This window comes from Taudactylus pleione, unplaced genomic scaffold (assembly GCF_031769625.1).
Source record: "Taudactylus pleione unplaced genomic scaffold, aTauple2 ptg000624l, whole genome shotgun sequence".
NCBI classification, from domain to species: domain Eukaryota; kingdom Metazoa; phylum Chordata; class Amphibia; order Anura; family Myobatrachidae; genus Taudactylus; species Taudactylus pleione.
Genome location: NW_028285026.1, coordinates 1,173,886 through 1,191,396, shown reverse-complemented (window position 1 = coordinate 1,191,396; position 17,511 = coordinate 1,173,886). Strand labels below are relative to the sequence as shown.

Below are 17,511 nucleotides of genomic sequence, written 5' to 3'. Positions count from 1 at the left end.
GATAAAATGCATATGTTTTGCTGTGCGGTTGGGAATATAAGATCCAGTGGGGGCAGGAACGGACGTGAAAGAATTAAATATTCTGTGCAAAAGGCTGTATAATATGTAAGTACCATATAATAACTAACATACGCTGCTATTGTCTGCTTGAAGCATAGTCTAGGGCTTCACATGCGCAATAGAGACACCCACCCTATACCGATAAGCAGCAACATTTTCTGATTCAGTTGCCCAAGTCATGCTGTTACTGCCCAGTGGGCAAAGCACTGATGTAAAGTGGGTGCCGTTTGCCTGCTCCCATAGTCACCTCTATACAGCCGACCTGCAATGGTAGAAACAGGCAGAGTCTTATGGCACAAACGTCATTTATTCTGAGCCGCTACAACAATGGACTGACCCTACCGCCCTGTAACCTGCACTGTACGTAGAGGTATCCGCCATGCAGAGAAACAGCAATGCAACCTCTCCTTATAAGTACTGCGTAAAGCTATAAGAACAGCTCAGGGAGAGAGTTCGCCATCGGCTTCCCCCTTAGTGAAGGACAGAGTCTGTGCATTGGCAGTTACGGATTAGCCCCCCCCGGTATATGGCACCGATTGTGATGTCTTTGGCTTTGTAGCAATAAATGATGGCGGTGATATCCGGTTCTTAGCTGATGTCCATGGTCTCTGCACTGCACATAGCCACCGAGTCTTTCTGGATGTTATCAAGCAAAGAGCACAGTTCGGGGTTGGCTCGGATCTGCGCCAGAAACTCTGCCATGTGACAGCTCTTCTCCACCTCCGGGATAGTGAGCAGTGCGGTGATGGTTCTCATGGCCGATCGCTTCAGCTCATCCTGCTTCTCAAACTCCTGCTTCACTGAACCGGCCTTCACCTGCAAACACAGAGGGGGCTGTCAGGGAAGTCTGTACTCCCGAGAGTCCTAGTAATGTCCTATGTGCTGGGAGCAATCCCAAGCTGTGGCCAGATACCATGCCGTGTCCTGGGGTGTCTGAGACCTCTTAGTGGTTTTGTCTTTAGTTTCATGTAACTAATGATTGCTGTGTATGACCAGCCTGCATATCGTATTAGTTAATATAAATAAGTTATATTATTTCCTGCAATAGCTGATTTCTTGCATTTGACCATGATTATCTCTGGGAGAAGTTTGAACACAAGAAAGAAGTTGGATCACTTCCTAGGCTGGCAAAGGTCGTATTATCAGCGGGAGCCACAACCACCAATCACTGACTGGCTCAGAACCAAGGCCCTCATTCAGAGCCGTACGCTCTGAGCAGAGCGCACGCTCTGAATGAGGGCCGGCCTCCATGAAAATGGAGCGTCCTTCTGGACGCTCGTATAGCTGTGGGTCACCACCCACAGGCTATACGAGCGTGCATTTTGATGGCCGCGATGGTCGAGACCATCGCGACCATCGAAATGGCGAGCCGGAGCCTGCGGTTGAGGTTTTCAACCGCAAGCTCCGGAGTGATTTTGGCTCTATCAGAGCCAAAATCACTCCCACTGACATCACTAGTGATGTCAGTGGGCCGGCTTTTGACGGGAGGCGTTCCTGTGGGAACGCCCCCGCCAGGGAGGCATGCCCCCGGCACGCCTACCAAAGGGGGCGTGCTGTCAATCAACATTGACAGCACGCCCCCTTTGATCGGACACAACGAGCGAAGGACTTTCCTTCGCTCGTCGCGTCTGGCGCATGCGCACGACGGAGCTCCCTCCGTCGTGCGCATGCTCAGTCCAGAACATCGACCCACTTGCGAGCGGTCAGCCGCTCGCGAGTGGGTCTGAATCAGGCCCCAAATACTGTGCCCAAAATGCACCCCATCACCTCTAAAACGGATCCCAGGCGCATAGATGGCAAAACCACAACAAAGCTGTCACTTAACGCCTTTACCTGCAGTTGTATGATGAAAGGCAATGATCCGTATCTGGCATTGTACGCTAGCTCAGCACATGCGTTGAAATATACGTACTTTGGTGGTACAGGTGGCGCGGAGGGGCTCAATGAGCTGGTCTAAGCGCTGGAGAACCACACTGGGGCACAGGGTGGACAGGCGGGTGAGAATAATGAAGTTTAGCATCTGCAAGAGATAAGGGAACATTGGTAAGGCTGGATGACATTATGGCGTTCTATGAGATGGATGTTAGCTGCAATTCACTATGTGCACCCGCTTCGGAGCCTGAGTTGCCCCAATGACATGTACGGTCACATCCATGGGCTCTGGCCCCTAAGGCTGGGACGTGTTACTGTACAATCTAATTTTGACATGTCCTATAATGGTTATAATTTTATTTCTTGGACAGAAGTATCCTGCTTTAATTAAATAGTTACAAAGCCCATAGCGTGCAAATAGTGAGATCTGCATCCATTATACAGAATAATAATCTTAAACTCCGTACACAGGGAGCGATGCCTCCGATCAGACAACGAGCAGATGATCGTGGTCTGATCGTCCTGGATGTTCGATATCGAACATCCGGCACATGCACCAGTCCCCAATCAACTATAACGACCCGATCGCGGATCCCTATAGTAACCAGGCTAACCTAGTCGATATCGACCAGGTTGGCCTGCATGCACGGGCGATGGTCTATCGATAATCCTTGCCCGCGCATCGACCTTCGTTGGGTCGTTTGAAGGGGCCAATAACTGAACGATTTTAACGATAACGATATGATCGATATCGTTATCATACATATCGACCAGTAATATCTGACCGTGTGTATGCACCATTACTGTACAGAGAATCAATTTTCAAATGGAAGTAGATATTTTGGTGCCATATTTGGTTGTTATAGAAATTCTCAGGTTACATCTCGACACTTAATACCCCTATAAGAGGCTTCTCCATCCACACGAATGGGGCCTGGACACAGCCTTATCCCGATGACCCGTTCCGTTATTACTAAGCTGTTTGCAGAAGACGGATGGGTAAAATTATACCGGGCAATGTCTGACAACTGCGTATACCCGATAAACACCTCTAGCAGGTATACGAGGCAACCAGACCCGTGACTCCTCTATCCATCACCGCGGGTGACCCTGACAATTACCCTGATGTCATAGTGATCTCTCAGACCATCCTCCACGTGGTTCAGGTACTCGTATATGTCCAGCTGGTCCAGGCAGCTCTCCAGCAAAGTGTACATACACTCGAACGCTGCTTTCCGCACGTCCAGGCCGTCGTCTACTGTGTGCTTAAAGGGACCCATCTCCACCTAACCAGAAAACACAAGCGGCTCTCCGTCACCATACAAAGATTACATACATTGCTTACATGTAACGGAGACATTACAATCCAATAAATATTTATGGTTATTATTAGTTTGCCCCATTATAGGGCCCACCCTAGCTCCACGGGCCGACATTACAGTAGTAATCAAACATGGCGGCGATTCAGAATAACCACCACCTCACCTCGCGGATAAGCTCCCTCCGCACTTTCGTCTCGTTGTACATAGGGGGCAGGACGGCGCTCAGCAAGCTCCTGACCAGCGATGGTTTGTTATGTGCGGCAGAATTAAACATGACCAGAGCCACTCGGCGGACGTTGGGATCCGGGTCCTGGAGTGGTTTTAAGAAGTCTCCTGGGGGAGGGGGGCAGAGAATAAAGTCACCATTGTACATGTAATCTATGGATGTATGTATAAATATGTATCTATAAATCAGCAATCTCAGAATGAAGGCAAATAGTACTGCACTGTACACAGGTCACTAAGGGGTATATTTACTACTGTACACAGGTCACTAAGGGGTATATTTACTACTGTACACAGGTCACTAAGGGGTATATTTACTACTGTACACAGGTCACTAAGGGGTATATTTACTACTGTACACAGGTCACTAAGGGGTATATTTACTACTGTACACAGGTCACTAAGGGGTATATTTACTACTGTACACAGGTCACTAAGGGGTATATTTACTACTGTACACAAGTCACTAAGGGCTATATTTACTACTGTACACAGGTCACTAAGGGCTATATTTACTACTGTACACAGGTCACTAAGGGCTATATTTACTACTGTACACAGGTCACTAAGGGGTATATTTACTACTGTACACAGGTCACTAAGGGGTATATTTACTACTGTACACAGGTCACTAAGGGCTATATTTACTACTGTACACAGGTCACTAAGGGGTATATTTACTACTGTACACAGGTCACTAAGGGGTATATTTACTACTGTACACTGGTCACTAAGGGGTATATTTACTACTGTACACAGGTCACTAAGGGGTATATTTACTACTGTACACAGGTCACTAAGGGGTATATTTACTACTGTACACTGGTCACTAAGGGGTATATTTACTACTGTACACAGGTCACTAAGGGGTATATTTACTACTGTACACAGGTCACTAAGGGCTATATTTACTACTGTACACAGGTCACTAAGGGGTATATTTACTACTGTACACAGGTCACTAAGGGCTATATTTACTACTGTACACAGGTCACTAAGGGGTATATTTACTACTGTACACAGGTCACTAAGGGCTATATTTACTACTGTACACAGGTCACTAAGGGCTATATTTACTACTGTACACAGGTCACTAAGGGCTATATTTACTACTGGACACAGGTCACTAAGGGCTATATTTACTACTGGACACAGGTCACTAAGGGGTATATTTACTACTGTACACAGGTCACTAAGGGCTATATTTACTACTGTACACAGGTCACTAAGGGGTATATTTACTACTGTACACAGGTCACTAAGGGGTATATTTACTACTGTACACAGGTCACTAAGGGGTATATTTACTACTGTACACAGGTCACTAAGGGCTATATTTACTACTGTACACAGGTCACTAAGGGGTATATTTACTACTGTACACTGGTCACTAAGGGGTATATTTACTACTGTACACAGGTCACTAAGGGGTATATTTACTACTGTACACAGGTCACTAAGGGGTATATTTACTACTGTACACTGGTCACTAAGGGGTATATTTACTACTGTACACAGGTCACTAAGGGGTATATTTACTACTGTACACAGGTCACTAAGGGGTATATTTACTACTGTACACTGGTCACTAAGGGGTATATTTATTACTGTACACAGGTCACTAAGGGGTATATTTACTACTGTACACAGGTCACTAAGGGGTATATTTACTACTGTACACTGGTCACTAAGGGGTATATTTACTACTGTACACAGGTCACTAAGGGGTATATTTACTACTGTACACAGGTCACTAAGGGCTATATTTACTACTGTACACAGGTCACTAAGGGCTATATTTACTACTGTACACAGGTCACTAAGGGGTATATTTACTACTGTACACAGGTCACTAAGGGGTATATTTACTACTGTACACAGGTCACTAAGGGCTATATTTACTACTGTACACAGGTCACTAAGGTGTATATTTACTACTGTACACAGGTCACTAAGGGCTATATTTACTACTGTACACAGGTCACTAAGGGCTATATTTACTACTGTACACAGGTCACTAAGGGGTATATTTACTACTGTACACAGGTCACTAAGGGGTATATTTACTACTGTACACAGGTCACTAAGGGCTATATTTACTACTGTACACAGGTCACTAAGGGGTATATTTACTACTGTACACAGGTCACTAAGGGCTATATTTACTACTGTACACAGGTCACTAAGGGGTATATTTACTACTGTACACAGGTCACTAAGGGGTATATTTACTACTGTACACAGGTCACTAAGGGGTATATTTACTACTGTACACAGGTCACTAAGGGCTATATTTACTACTGTACACTGGTCACTAAGGGGTATATTTACTACTGTACACAAGTCACTAAGGGCTATATTTACTACTGTACACAGGTCACTAAGGGCTATATTTACTACTGTACACTGGTCACTAAGGGGTATATTTACTACTGTACACAGGTCACTAAGGGGTATATTTACTACTGTACACTGGTCACTAAGGGGTACATTTACTACTGTACACAGGTCACTAAGGGCTATATTTACTACTGTACACTGGTCACTAAGGGGTACATTTACTACTGTACACAGGTCACTAAGGGCTATATTTACTACTGTACACAGGTCACTAAGGGGTACATTTACTACTGTACACAGGTCACTAAGGGCTATATTTACTACTGTACACTGGTCACTAAGGGGTACATTTACTACTGTACACAGGTCACTAAGGGGTATATTTACTACTGTACACAGGTCACTAAGGGCTATATTTACTACTGTACACTGGTCACTAAGGGGTATATTTACTACTGTACACTGGTCACTAAGGGGTATATTTACTACTGTACACTGGTCACTAAGGGGTATATTTACTACTAAGGGCTATATTTACTACTGTACACTGGTCACTAAGGGGTATATTTACTACTAAGGGCTATATTTACTACTGTACACTGGTCACTAAGGGGTATATTTACTACTGTACACTGGTCACTAAGGGGTACATTTACTACTGTACACTGGTCACTAAGGGGTATATTTACTACTGTACACTGGTCACTAAGGGGTATATTTACTACTGTACACAAGTCACTAAGGGGTATATTTACTACTGTACACTGGTCACTAAGGGTATATTTACTACTGTACACAGGTCACTAAGGGGTATATTTACTACTGTACACAGGTCACTAAGGGTATATTTACTACTGTACACAGGTCACTAAGGGGTATATTTACTACTGTACACAGGTCACTAAGGGGTATATTTACTACTGTACACAGGTCACTAAGGGGTATATTTACTACTGTACACAGGTCACTAAGGGGTATATTTACTACTGTACACAAGTCACTAAGGGGTATATTTACTACTGTACACTGGTCACTAAGGGTATATTTACTACTGTACACAGGTCACTAAGGGGTATATTTACTACTGTACACAGGTCACTAAGGGGTATATTTACTACTGTACACAGGTCACTAAGGGGTATATTTACTACTGTACACAGGTCACTAAGGGGTATATTTACTACTGTACACAGGTCACTAAGGGGTATATTTACTACTGTACACTGGTCACTAAGGGTATATTTACTACTGTACACAGGTCACTAAGGGGTATATTTACTACTGTACACAGGTCACTAAGGGTATATTTACTACTGTACACAGGTCACTAAGGGGTATATTTACTACTGTACACAGGTCACTAAGGGGTATATTTACTACTGTACACAGGTCACTAAGGGTTATATTTACTACTGTACACAGGTCACTAAGGGGTATATTTACTACTGTACACTGGTCACTAAGGACTATATTTACTACTGTACACAGGTCACTAAGGGGTATATTTACTACTGTACACAGGTCACTAAGGGGTATATTTACTACTGTACACAGGTCACTAAGGGGTATATTTACTACTGTACACTGGTCACTAAGGGCTATATTTACTACTGTACACAGGTCACTAAGGGGTATATTTACTACTGTACACAGGTCACTAAGGGGTATATTTACTACTGTACACAGGTCACTAAGGGGTATATTTACTACTGTACACTGGTCACTAAGGGCTATATTTACTACTGTACACTGGTCACTAAGGGCTATATTTACTACTGTACACTGGTCACTAAGGGCTATATTTACTACTGTACACAGGTCACTAAGGGGTATATTTACTACTGTACACAGGTCACTAAGGGGTATATTTACTACTGTACACAGGTCACTAAGGGGTATATTTACTACTGTATACAGGTCACTAAGGGGTACATTTACTACTGTACACAGGTCACTAAGGGGTACATTTACTACTGTACACAGGTCACTAAGGGCTATATTTACTACTGTACACAGGTCACTAAGGGGTATATTTACTACTGTATACAGGTCACTAAGGGGTATATTTACTACTGTATACAGGTCACTAAGGGGTATATTTACTACTGTATACAGGTCACTAAGGGGTATATTTACTACTGTACACAGGTCACTAAGGGGTATATTTACTACTGTATACAGGTCACTAAGGGGTATATTTACTACTGTATACAGGTCACTAAGGGGTATATTTACTACTGTATACAGGTCACTAAGGGGTATATTTACTACTGTACACAGGTCACTAAGGGGTACATTTACTACTGTGCACAGGTCACTAAGGGGTATATTTACTACTGTGCACAGGTCACTAAGGGGTACATTTACTACTGTGCACAGGTCACTAAGGGGTACATTTACTACTGTGCACAGGTCACTAAGGGGTACATTTACTACTGTGCACAGGTCACTAAGGGGTACATTTACTACTGTGCACAGGTCACTAAGGGGTACATTTACTACTGTGCACAGGTCACTAAGGGGTACATTTACTACTGTGCACAGGTCACTAAGGGGTACATTTACTACTGTACACAGGTCACTAAGGGCTATATTTACTACTGTACACAGGTCACTAAGGGCTATATTTACTACTGTACACAGGTCACTAAGGGGTACATTTACTACTGTACACAGGTCACTAAGGGGTACATTTACTACTGTACACAGGTCACTAAGGGGTACATTTACTACTGTGCACAGGTCACTAAGGGGTATATTTACTACTGTATACAGGTCACTAAGGGGTATATTTACTACTGTACACAGGTCACTAAGGGGTATATTTACTACTGTACACTGGTCACTAAGGGCTATATTTACTACTGTACACAGGTCAATAAGGGCTATATTTACTACTGTACACAGGTCACTAAGGGCTATATTTACTACTGTACACAGGTCACTAAGGGGTATATTTACTACTGTACACTGGTCACTAAGGGGTATATTTACTACTGTACACAGGTCACTAAGGGGTATATTTACTACTGTACACAGGTCACTAAGGGGTATATTTACCACTGTACACTGGTCACTAAGGGGTATATTTACCACTGTACACAGGTCACTAAGGGGTATATTTACTACTGTACACAGGTCACTAAGGGGTATATTTACTACTGTACACTGGTCACTAAGGGGTATATTTACTACTGTACACAGGTCACTAAGGGGTATATTTACTACTGTACACAGGTCACTAAGGGGTATATTTACTACTGTACACAGGTCACTAAGGGCTATATTTACTACTGTACACAGGTCACTAAGGGGTATATTTACTACTGTACACAGGTCACTAAGGGCTATATTTACTACTGTACACAGGTCACTAAGGGGTATATTTACTATTGTACACAGGTCACTAAGGGGTATATTTACTACTGTACACTGGTCACTAAGGGGTATATTTACTACTGTACACTGGTCACTAAGGGGTATATTTACTACTGTACACAGGTCACTAAGGGGTATATTTACTACTGTACACAGGTCACTAAGGGGTATATTTACTACTGTACACAGGTCACTAAGGGGTATATTTACTACTGTACACTGGTCACTAAGGGGTATATTTACTACTGTACACAGGTCACTAAGGGCTATATTTACTACTGTACACAGGTCACTAAGGGGTATATTTACTACTGTACACAAGTCACTAAGGGCTATATTTACTACTGTACACAGGTCACTAAGGGCTATATTTACTACTGTACACAGGTCACTAAGGGGTATATTTACTACTGTACACAGGTCACTAAGGGGTATATTTACTACTGTACACAGGTCATTAAGGGCTATATTTACTACTGTACACAGGTCACTAAGGGGTATATTTACTACTGTACACAGGTCACTAAGGGCTATATTTACTACTGTACACAGGTCACTAAGGGGTATATTTACTACTGTACACAGGTCACTAAGGGGTATATTTACTACTGTACACAGGTCACTAAGGGGTATATTTACTACTGTACACAAGTCACTAAGGGCTATATTTACTACTGTACACAAGTCACTAAGGGCTATATTTACTACTGTACACAGGTCACTAAGGGGTATATTTACTACTGTACACAGGTCACTAAGGGCTATATTTACTACTGTACACAGGTCACTAAGGGGTACATTTACTACTGTACACAGGTCACTAAGGGGTACATTTACTACTGTACACAGGACACTAAGGGGTATATTTACTACTGTACACAGGTCACTAAGGGGTATATTTACTACTGTACACAAGTCACTAAGGGCTATATTTACTACTGTACACTGGTTACTAAGGAGTATATTATTTACTACTGTACACAGGTCACTAAGGGGTATATTTACTACTGTACACAGGTCACTAAGGGCTATATTTACTACTGTACACTGGTTACTAAGGAGTATATTATTTACTACTGTACACAGGTCACTAAGGGGTATATTTACTACTGTACACAGGTCACTAAGGGCTATATTTACTACTGTACACTGGTCACTAAGGAGTATATTATTTACTACTGTACACAGGTCACTAAGGGGTATATTTACTACTGTACACAGGTCACTAAGGGCTATATTTACTACTGTACACTGGTTACTAAGGAGTATATTATTTACTACTGTACACAGGTCACTAAGGGGTATATTTACTACTGTACACAGGTCACTAAGGGCTATATTTACTACTGTACACTGGTCACTAAGGAGTATATTATTTACTACTGTACACAGGTCACTAGGGTATATTTACTACTGTACACAAGTCACTAAGGGCTATATTTACTACTGTACACAGGTCACTAAGGGGTATATTTACTACTGTACACAAGTCACTAAGGGCTATATTTACTACTGTACACAGGTCACTAAGGGCTATATTTACTACTGTACACTGGTTACTAAGGAGTAAATTATTTACTACTGTACACAGGTCACTAAGGGGTATATTTACTACTGTACACAGGTCACTAAGGGCTATATTTACTACTGTACACTGGTCACTAAGGAGTATATTATTTACTACTGTACACAGGTCACTAGGGTATATTTACTACTGTACACAGGTCACTAAGGGCTATATTTACTACTGTACACAGGTCACTAAGGGCTATATTTACTACTGTACACAGGTCACTAAGGGCTATATTTACTACTGTACACTGGTCACTAAGGAGTATATTATTTACTACTGTACACAGGTCACTAGGGTATATTTACTACTGTACACAAGTCACTAAGGGCTATATTTACTACTGTACACAGGTCACTAAGGGGTATATTTACTACTGTACACAAGTCACTAAAGGCTATATTTACTACTGTACACAGGTCACTAAGGGCTATATTTACTACTGTACACAGGTCACTAAGGGCTATATTTACTACTGTACACAAGTCACTAAGGGCTATATTTACTACTGTACACAGGTCACTAAGGGGTATATTTACTACTGTACACAGGTCACTAAGGGCTATATTTACTACTGTACACTGGTCACTAAGGGGTATATTTACTACTGTACACGGGTCACTAAGGGGTATATTTACTACTGCGCGCAGGTCTCTAAGGGGTATATTTACTACTGTACACAAGTCACTAAGGGCTATATTTACTACTGTACACAGGTCACTAAGGGGTATATTTACTACTGTACACAGGTCACTAAGGGCTATATTTACTACTGTACACTGGTCACTAAGGAGTATATTATTTACTACTGTACACAGGTCACTAGGGTATATTTACTACTGTACACAGGTCACTAAGGGCTATATTTACTACTGTACACAGGTCACTAAGGGCTATATTTACTACTGTACACAGGTCACTAAGGGCTATATTTACTACTGTACACTGGTCACTAAGGAGTATATTATTTACTACTGTACACAGGTCACTAGGGTATATTTACTACTGTACACAAGTCACTAAGGGCTATATTTACTACTGTACACAGGTCACTAAGGGGTATATTTACTACTGTACACAAGTCACTAAAGGCTATATTTACTACTGTACACAGGTCACTAAGGGCTATATTTACTACTGTACACAGGTCACTAAGGGCTATATTTACTACTGTACACAAGTCACTAAGGGCTATATTTACTACTGTACACAGGTCACTAAGGGGTATATTTACTACTGTACACAGGTCACTAAGGGCTATATTTACTACTGTACACTGGTCACTAAGGGGTATATTTACTACTGTACACGGGTCACTAAGGGGTATATTTACTACTGCGCGCAGGTCTCTAAGGGGTATATTTACTACTGTACACAAGTCACTAAGGGCTATATTTACTACTGTACACAGGTCACTAAGGGGTATATTTACTACTGTACACAGGTCACTAAGGGCTATATTTACTACTGTACACAGGTCACTAAGGGGTATATTTACTACTGTACACAGGTCACTAAGGGGTACATTTACTACTGTACACAGGTCACTAAGGGGTATATTTACTACTGTACACAGGACACTAAGGGGTATATTTACTACTGTACACAGGACACTAAGGGGTATATTTACTACTGTACACAGGTCACTAAGGGGTATATTTACTACTGTACACAGGACACTAAGGGGTACATTTACTACTGTACACAGGACACTAAGGGGTACATTCACTACTGTACACAGGTCACTAAGGGGTACATTTACTACTGTACACAGGTCACTAAGGGGTACATTTACTACTGTACACAGGTCACTAAGGGGTATATTTACTACTGTAAACGGGTCACTAAGCGGTATATTTACCACTGTACACGGGTCACTAAGGGGTATATTTACTACTGTACACAGGTCACTAAGGGGTACATTTACTACTGTACACGGTTCACTAAGGGGTACATTTACTACTGTACACTGGTCACTAAGGGGTATATTTACTACTGCGTGCAGGTCAGTAAGGGGTATATTTACTACTGTACACAGGTCACTAAGGGGTATATTTACTACTGTGCACAGGTCACTAAGGGGTATATTTACTACTGTACACGGGTCACTAAGGGGTATATTTACCACTGTACACAGGTCACTAAGGGGTATATTTACTACTGTACACAGGTCACTAAGGGGTATATTATTTACTACTGTACACTGGTCACTAAGGGGTACATTTACTACTGTACACTGGTCACTAAGGGGTATATTTACTACTGTACACAGGTCACTAAGGGGTACATTTACTACTGTACACAGGTCACTAAGGGCTATATTTACTACTTTGCACAGGTCACTAAGGGGTATAATTACTACTGTGCACAGGTCACTAAGGGGTATATTTTCTACTGTACATGGGTCACTAAGGGGTATATTTACTACTGCGCGCAGGTCACTAAGGGGTATATTTACTACTGTACACAGGTCACTAAGGGGTATATTTACTACTGTACACAGGTCACTAAGGGGTACATTTACTACTGTACACAGGTCACTAAGGGCTATATTTACTACTGTACACAGGTCACTAAGGGCTATATTTACTACTGTACACAGGTCACTAAGGGGTACATTTACTACTGTACACAGGACACTAAGGGCTATATTTACCACTGTACACAGGTCACTAAGGGGTATATTTAGTACTGTACACGGGTCACTAAGGGATATATTTACTACTGCGCGCAGGTCACTAAGGGGTATATTATTTATTACTGTACACAGGTCACTAAGAGGTATATTTACTACTGAACACAGGTCACTAGGGTATATTTACTACTGTACACAGGTCACTAAGGGGTATATTTACTACTGTACACAGGTCACTAAGGGCTATATTTACCTCTGTGCGCAGGTCACTAAGGGGTATATTTACTACTGTACACAGGGCCTGAATCAGAGACGAACGCTCTGACCAGAGCGCTCGCTCTGAATCAGGGCCCTCCTACCTCATTTTGGAGTGGCCTCATGGACGCTCGCATAGCTGTGGGTTACCACCCACAGCTATAGCGAGCGACCATGAGACCATCGGGCTTGCGACGAGACCCTGCGGTAGGGTCTCGGTGACTGCAAGCCCTGGAGTGATTTTGGCTCTATCAGAGCCAAAATCACTCCCACTGACATCACTAGTGATGTCAGCGGGGCCGGACCCAGTCGGTAGGCGTTCCCATGGGCACGCCTCCGTCTGGCAGCCACGCCCCCGTCACGCCCACCAAAGGGGGCGTGCTGTCACTCACCATTGACAGCACGCCCCCTTTGGTGCGAGACCCGGAGCGACGACTTCCTCGTCGCTCGCCGGGTCTCGCGCATGCGCATGACGGAGCTCCCTCCATCGAGCGCATGCGCACTACGGCACCATCGACCCGCTTGCGAGCGAACAGCGCTCGCGAGTGGGTCAGAATCAGGCCCACAGGTCACTAAGGGGTATATTTACTACTGTACAGATTTCACTAAGGACTATATTTACTACTGTACACAGGACACTAAGGGGTATATTTACTACTGTACACAGGTCACTAAGGGGTATATTTACTACTGTACACAAGTCACTAAGGGCTATATTTACTACTGTACACAGGTCACTAAGGGCTATATTTACTACTGTACACAGGTCACTAAGGGGTATATTTACTACTGTACACAGGTCACTAAGGGGTACATTTACTACTGTACACAGGTCACTAAGGGCTATATTTACTACTGTACACAGGTCACTAAGGGGTATATTTACTACTGTACACAGGTCACTAAGGGGTATATTTACTACTGTACACAAGTCACTAAGGGCTATATTTACTACTGTACACAGGTCACTAAGGGCTATATTTACTACTTTACACAGGTCACTAAGGGGTACATTTACTACTGTACACAGGTCACTAAGGGGTACATTTACTACTGTACACAGGTCACTAAGGGGTATATTTACTACTGTACACAGGACACTAAGGGGTATATTTACTACTGTACACAGGACACTAAGGGGTATATTCACTACTGTACACAGGTCACTAAGGGGTACATTTACTACTGTACACAGGTCACTAAGGGGTACATTTACTACTGTACACAGGTCACTAAGGGGTATATTTACTACTGTACACGGGTCACTAAGCGGTATATTTACCACTGTACACGGGTCACTAAGGGGTATATTTACTACTGTACACTGGTCACTAAGGGGTATATTTACTACTGTACACTGGTCACTAAGAGGTACATTTACTACTGTACACGGGTCACTAAGGGGTACATTTACTACTGTACACGGGTCACTAAGGGGTACATTTACCACTGTACATGGGTCACTAAGGGGTACATTTACCACTGTACACGGGTCACTAAGCGGTATATTTACCACTGTACACGGGTCACTAAGGGGTACATTTACTACTGTACACGGGTCACTAAGGGGTACATTTACTACTGTACACGGGTCACTAAGGGGTATATTTACTACTGTACACGGGTCACTAAGGGTATATTTACTACTGTACACAGGTCACTAAGGGGTATATTTACCACTGTACACAGGTCACTAAGGGGTATATTTGCTACTGTGCACAGGTCACTAAGGGGTATATTTACCACTGTACACAGGTCACTAAGGGGTATATTTACTACTGTACACATTTCACTAAGGACTATATTTACTACTGTACACTGGTCACTAAGGGGTACATTTACTACTGTACACTGGTCACTAAGGGGTATATTTACTACTGCGTGCAGGTCAGTAAGGGGTATATTTACTACTGTACACAGGTCACTAAGGGGTATATTTACTACTGTGCACAGGTCACTAAGGGGTATATTTACTACTGTACACGGGTCACTAAGGGGTATATTATTTACTACTGTACACTGGTCACTAAGGGGTACATTTACTACTGTACACTGGTCACTAAGGGGTACATTTACTGCTGTACACTGGTCACTAAGGGGTATATTTACTACTGTACACAGGTCACTAAGGGGTACATTTACTACTGTACACAGGTCACTAAGGGCTATATTTACTACTTTGCACAGGTCACTAAGGGGTATAATTACTACTGTGCACAGGTCACTAAGGGGTATATTTACTACTGTACATGGGTCACTAAGGGGTATATTTACTACTGCGCGCAGGTCTATAAGGGGTATATTTACTACTGTACATGGGTCACTAAGGGGTATATTTACTACTGCGCGCAGGTCACTAAGGGGTATATTTACTACTGTACACAGGTCACTAAGGGGTATATTTACTACTGTACACAGGTCACTAAGGGGTACATTTACTACTGTACACAGGTCACTAAGGGCTATATTTACTACTGTACGCAGGTCACTAAGGGGTACATTTACTACTGTATACAGGACACTAAGGGCTATATTTACTACTGTACACAGGTCACTAAGGGGTATATTTAGTACTGTACACGGGTCACTAAGGGATATATTTACTACTGCGCGCAGGTCACTAAGGGGTATATTATTTACTACTGTACACTGGTCACTAAGAGGTATATTTACTACTGAACACAGGTCACTAGGGTATATTTACTACTGTACACAGGTCACTAAGGGCTATATTTACCTCTGTGCGCAGGTCACTAAGGGGTATATTTACTACTGTACACAGGGCCTGAATCAGAGACGAACGCTCTGACCAGAGCGCTCGCTCTGAATCAGGGCCCTCCTACCTCATTTTGGAGTGGCCTCATGGACGCTCGCATAGCTGTGGGTTACCACCCACAGCTATAGCGAGCGACCATGATGATGGTCACGATGGTCAAGACCATCGCGACCATCGGGCTTGCGACGAGACCCTGCGCTAGGGTCTCGGTGAGTGCAAGCCCTGGAGTGATTTGTGCTCTATCAGAGCCAAAATCACTCCCACTGACATCACTAGTGATGTCAGCGGGGCCGGACCCAGACGGTAGGCGTTCCCATGGGCACGCCTCCGTCTGGCAGCCACGCCCCCGTCACGCCCACCAAAGGGGGCGTGCTGTCACTCACCATTGACAGCACGCCCCCTTTGGTGCAAGACCCGGAGCGACGACTTCCTCGTCGCTCGCCGGGTCTCGCGCATGCGCATGACGGAGCTCCCTCCATCGAGCGCAAGCGCACTACGGCACCTTCGACCCGCTTGCGAGTGAACAGCGCTCGCGAGCGGGTCAGAATCAGGCCCACAGGTCACTAAGGGGTATATTTACTACTGTACACATTTCACTAAGGACTATATTTACTACTGTACACAGGACACTAAGGGGTATATTTACTATTGTACACAGGTCACTAAGGGGTACATTTACTACTGTACACAGGTCACTAAGGGGTATATTTACTACTGTACACAGGACACTAAGCGGTATATTTACTACTGTACACAGGTCACTAAGGGGTATATTTACTACTGTACACATTTCACTAAGGACTATATTTACTACTGTACACAGGACACTAAGGGGTATATTTACTACTGTACACAGGTCACTAAGGGGTACATTTACTACTGTACACAGGTCACTAAGGGGTATATTTACTACTGTACACAGGTCACTAAGGGGTATATTTACCACTGTACATGGGTCACTAAGTGGTATATTTACTACTGTACACAGGTCACTAAGGGGTATATTTACTACTGTACACATTTCACTAAGGGGTATATTTACTACTGTACACATTTCACTAAGGACTATATTTACTAC

At 43.1% G+C, this 17,511-nt stretch overlaps 1 protein-coding gene across 3 annotated transcripts in view; it reads right to left on the bottom strand.

Moving 5' to 3' along the window:
• Positions 1-346: 346 nt before the first annotated feature.
• Positions 347-17,511, bottom strand: part of LOC148479311 (cullin-associated NEDD8-dissociated protein 1-like) — a 33,619-nt gene continuing 16,454 nt past the window's right edge. For all 3 annotated transcript variants that reach the window (XM_088454650.1, XM_088454651.1, XM_088454652.1), the window contains 4 exons: positions 3,418-3,587; positions 3,054-3,218; positions 1,973-2,080; positions 347-876 (listed from right to left, as the gene is read on the bottom strand). In XM_088454650.1, the coding sequence (XP_088310776.1) occupies positions 649-876; positions 1,973-2,080; positions 3,054-3,218; positions 3,418-3,587 (671 nt within the window). In that variant the 3' untranslated portion in view covers positions 347-648. The remainder of the gene's footprint in view (positions 877-1,972; positions 2,081-3,053; positions 3,219-3,417; positions 3,588-17,511) is intronic.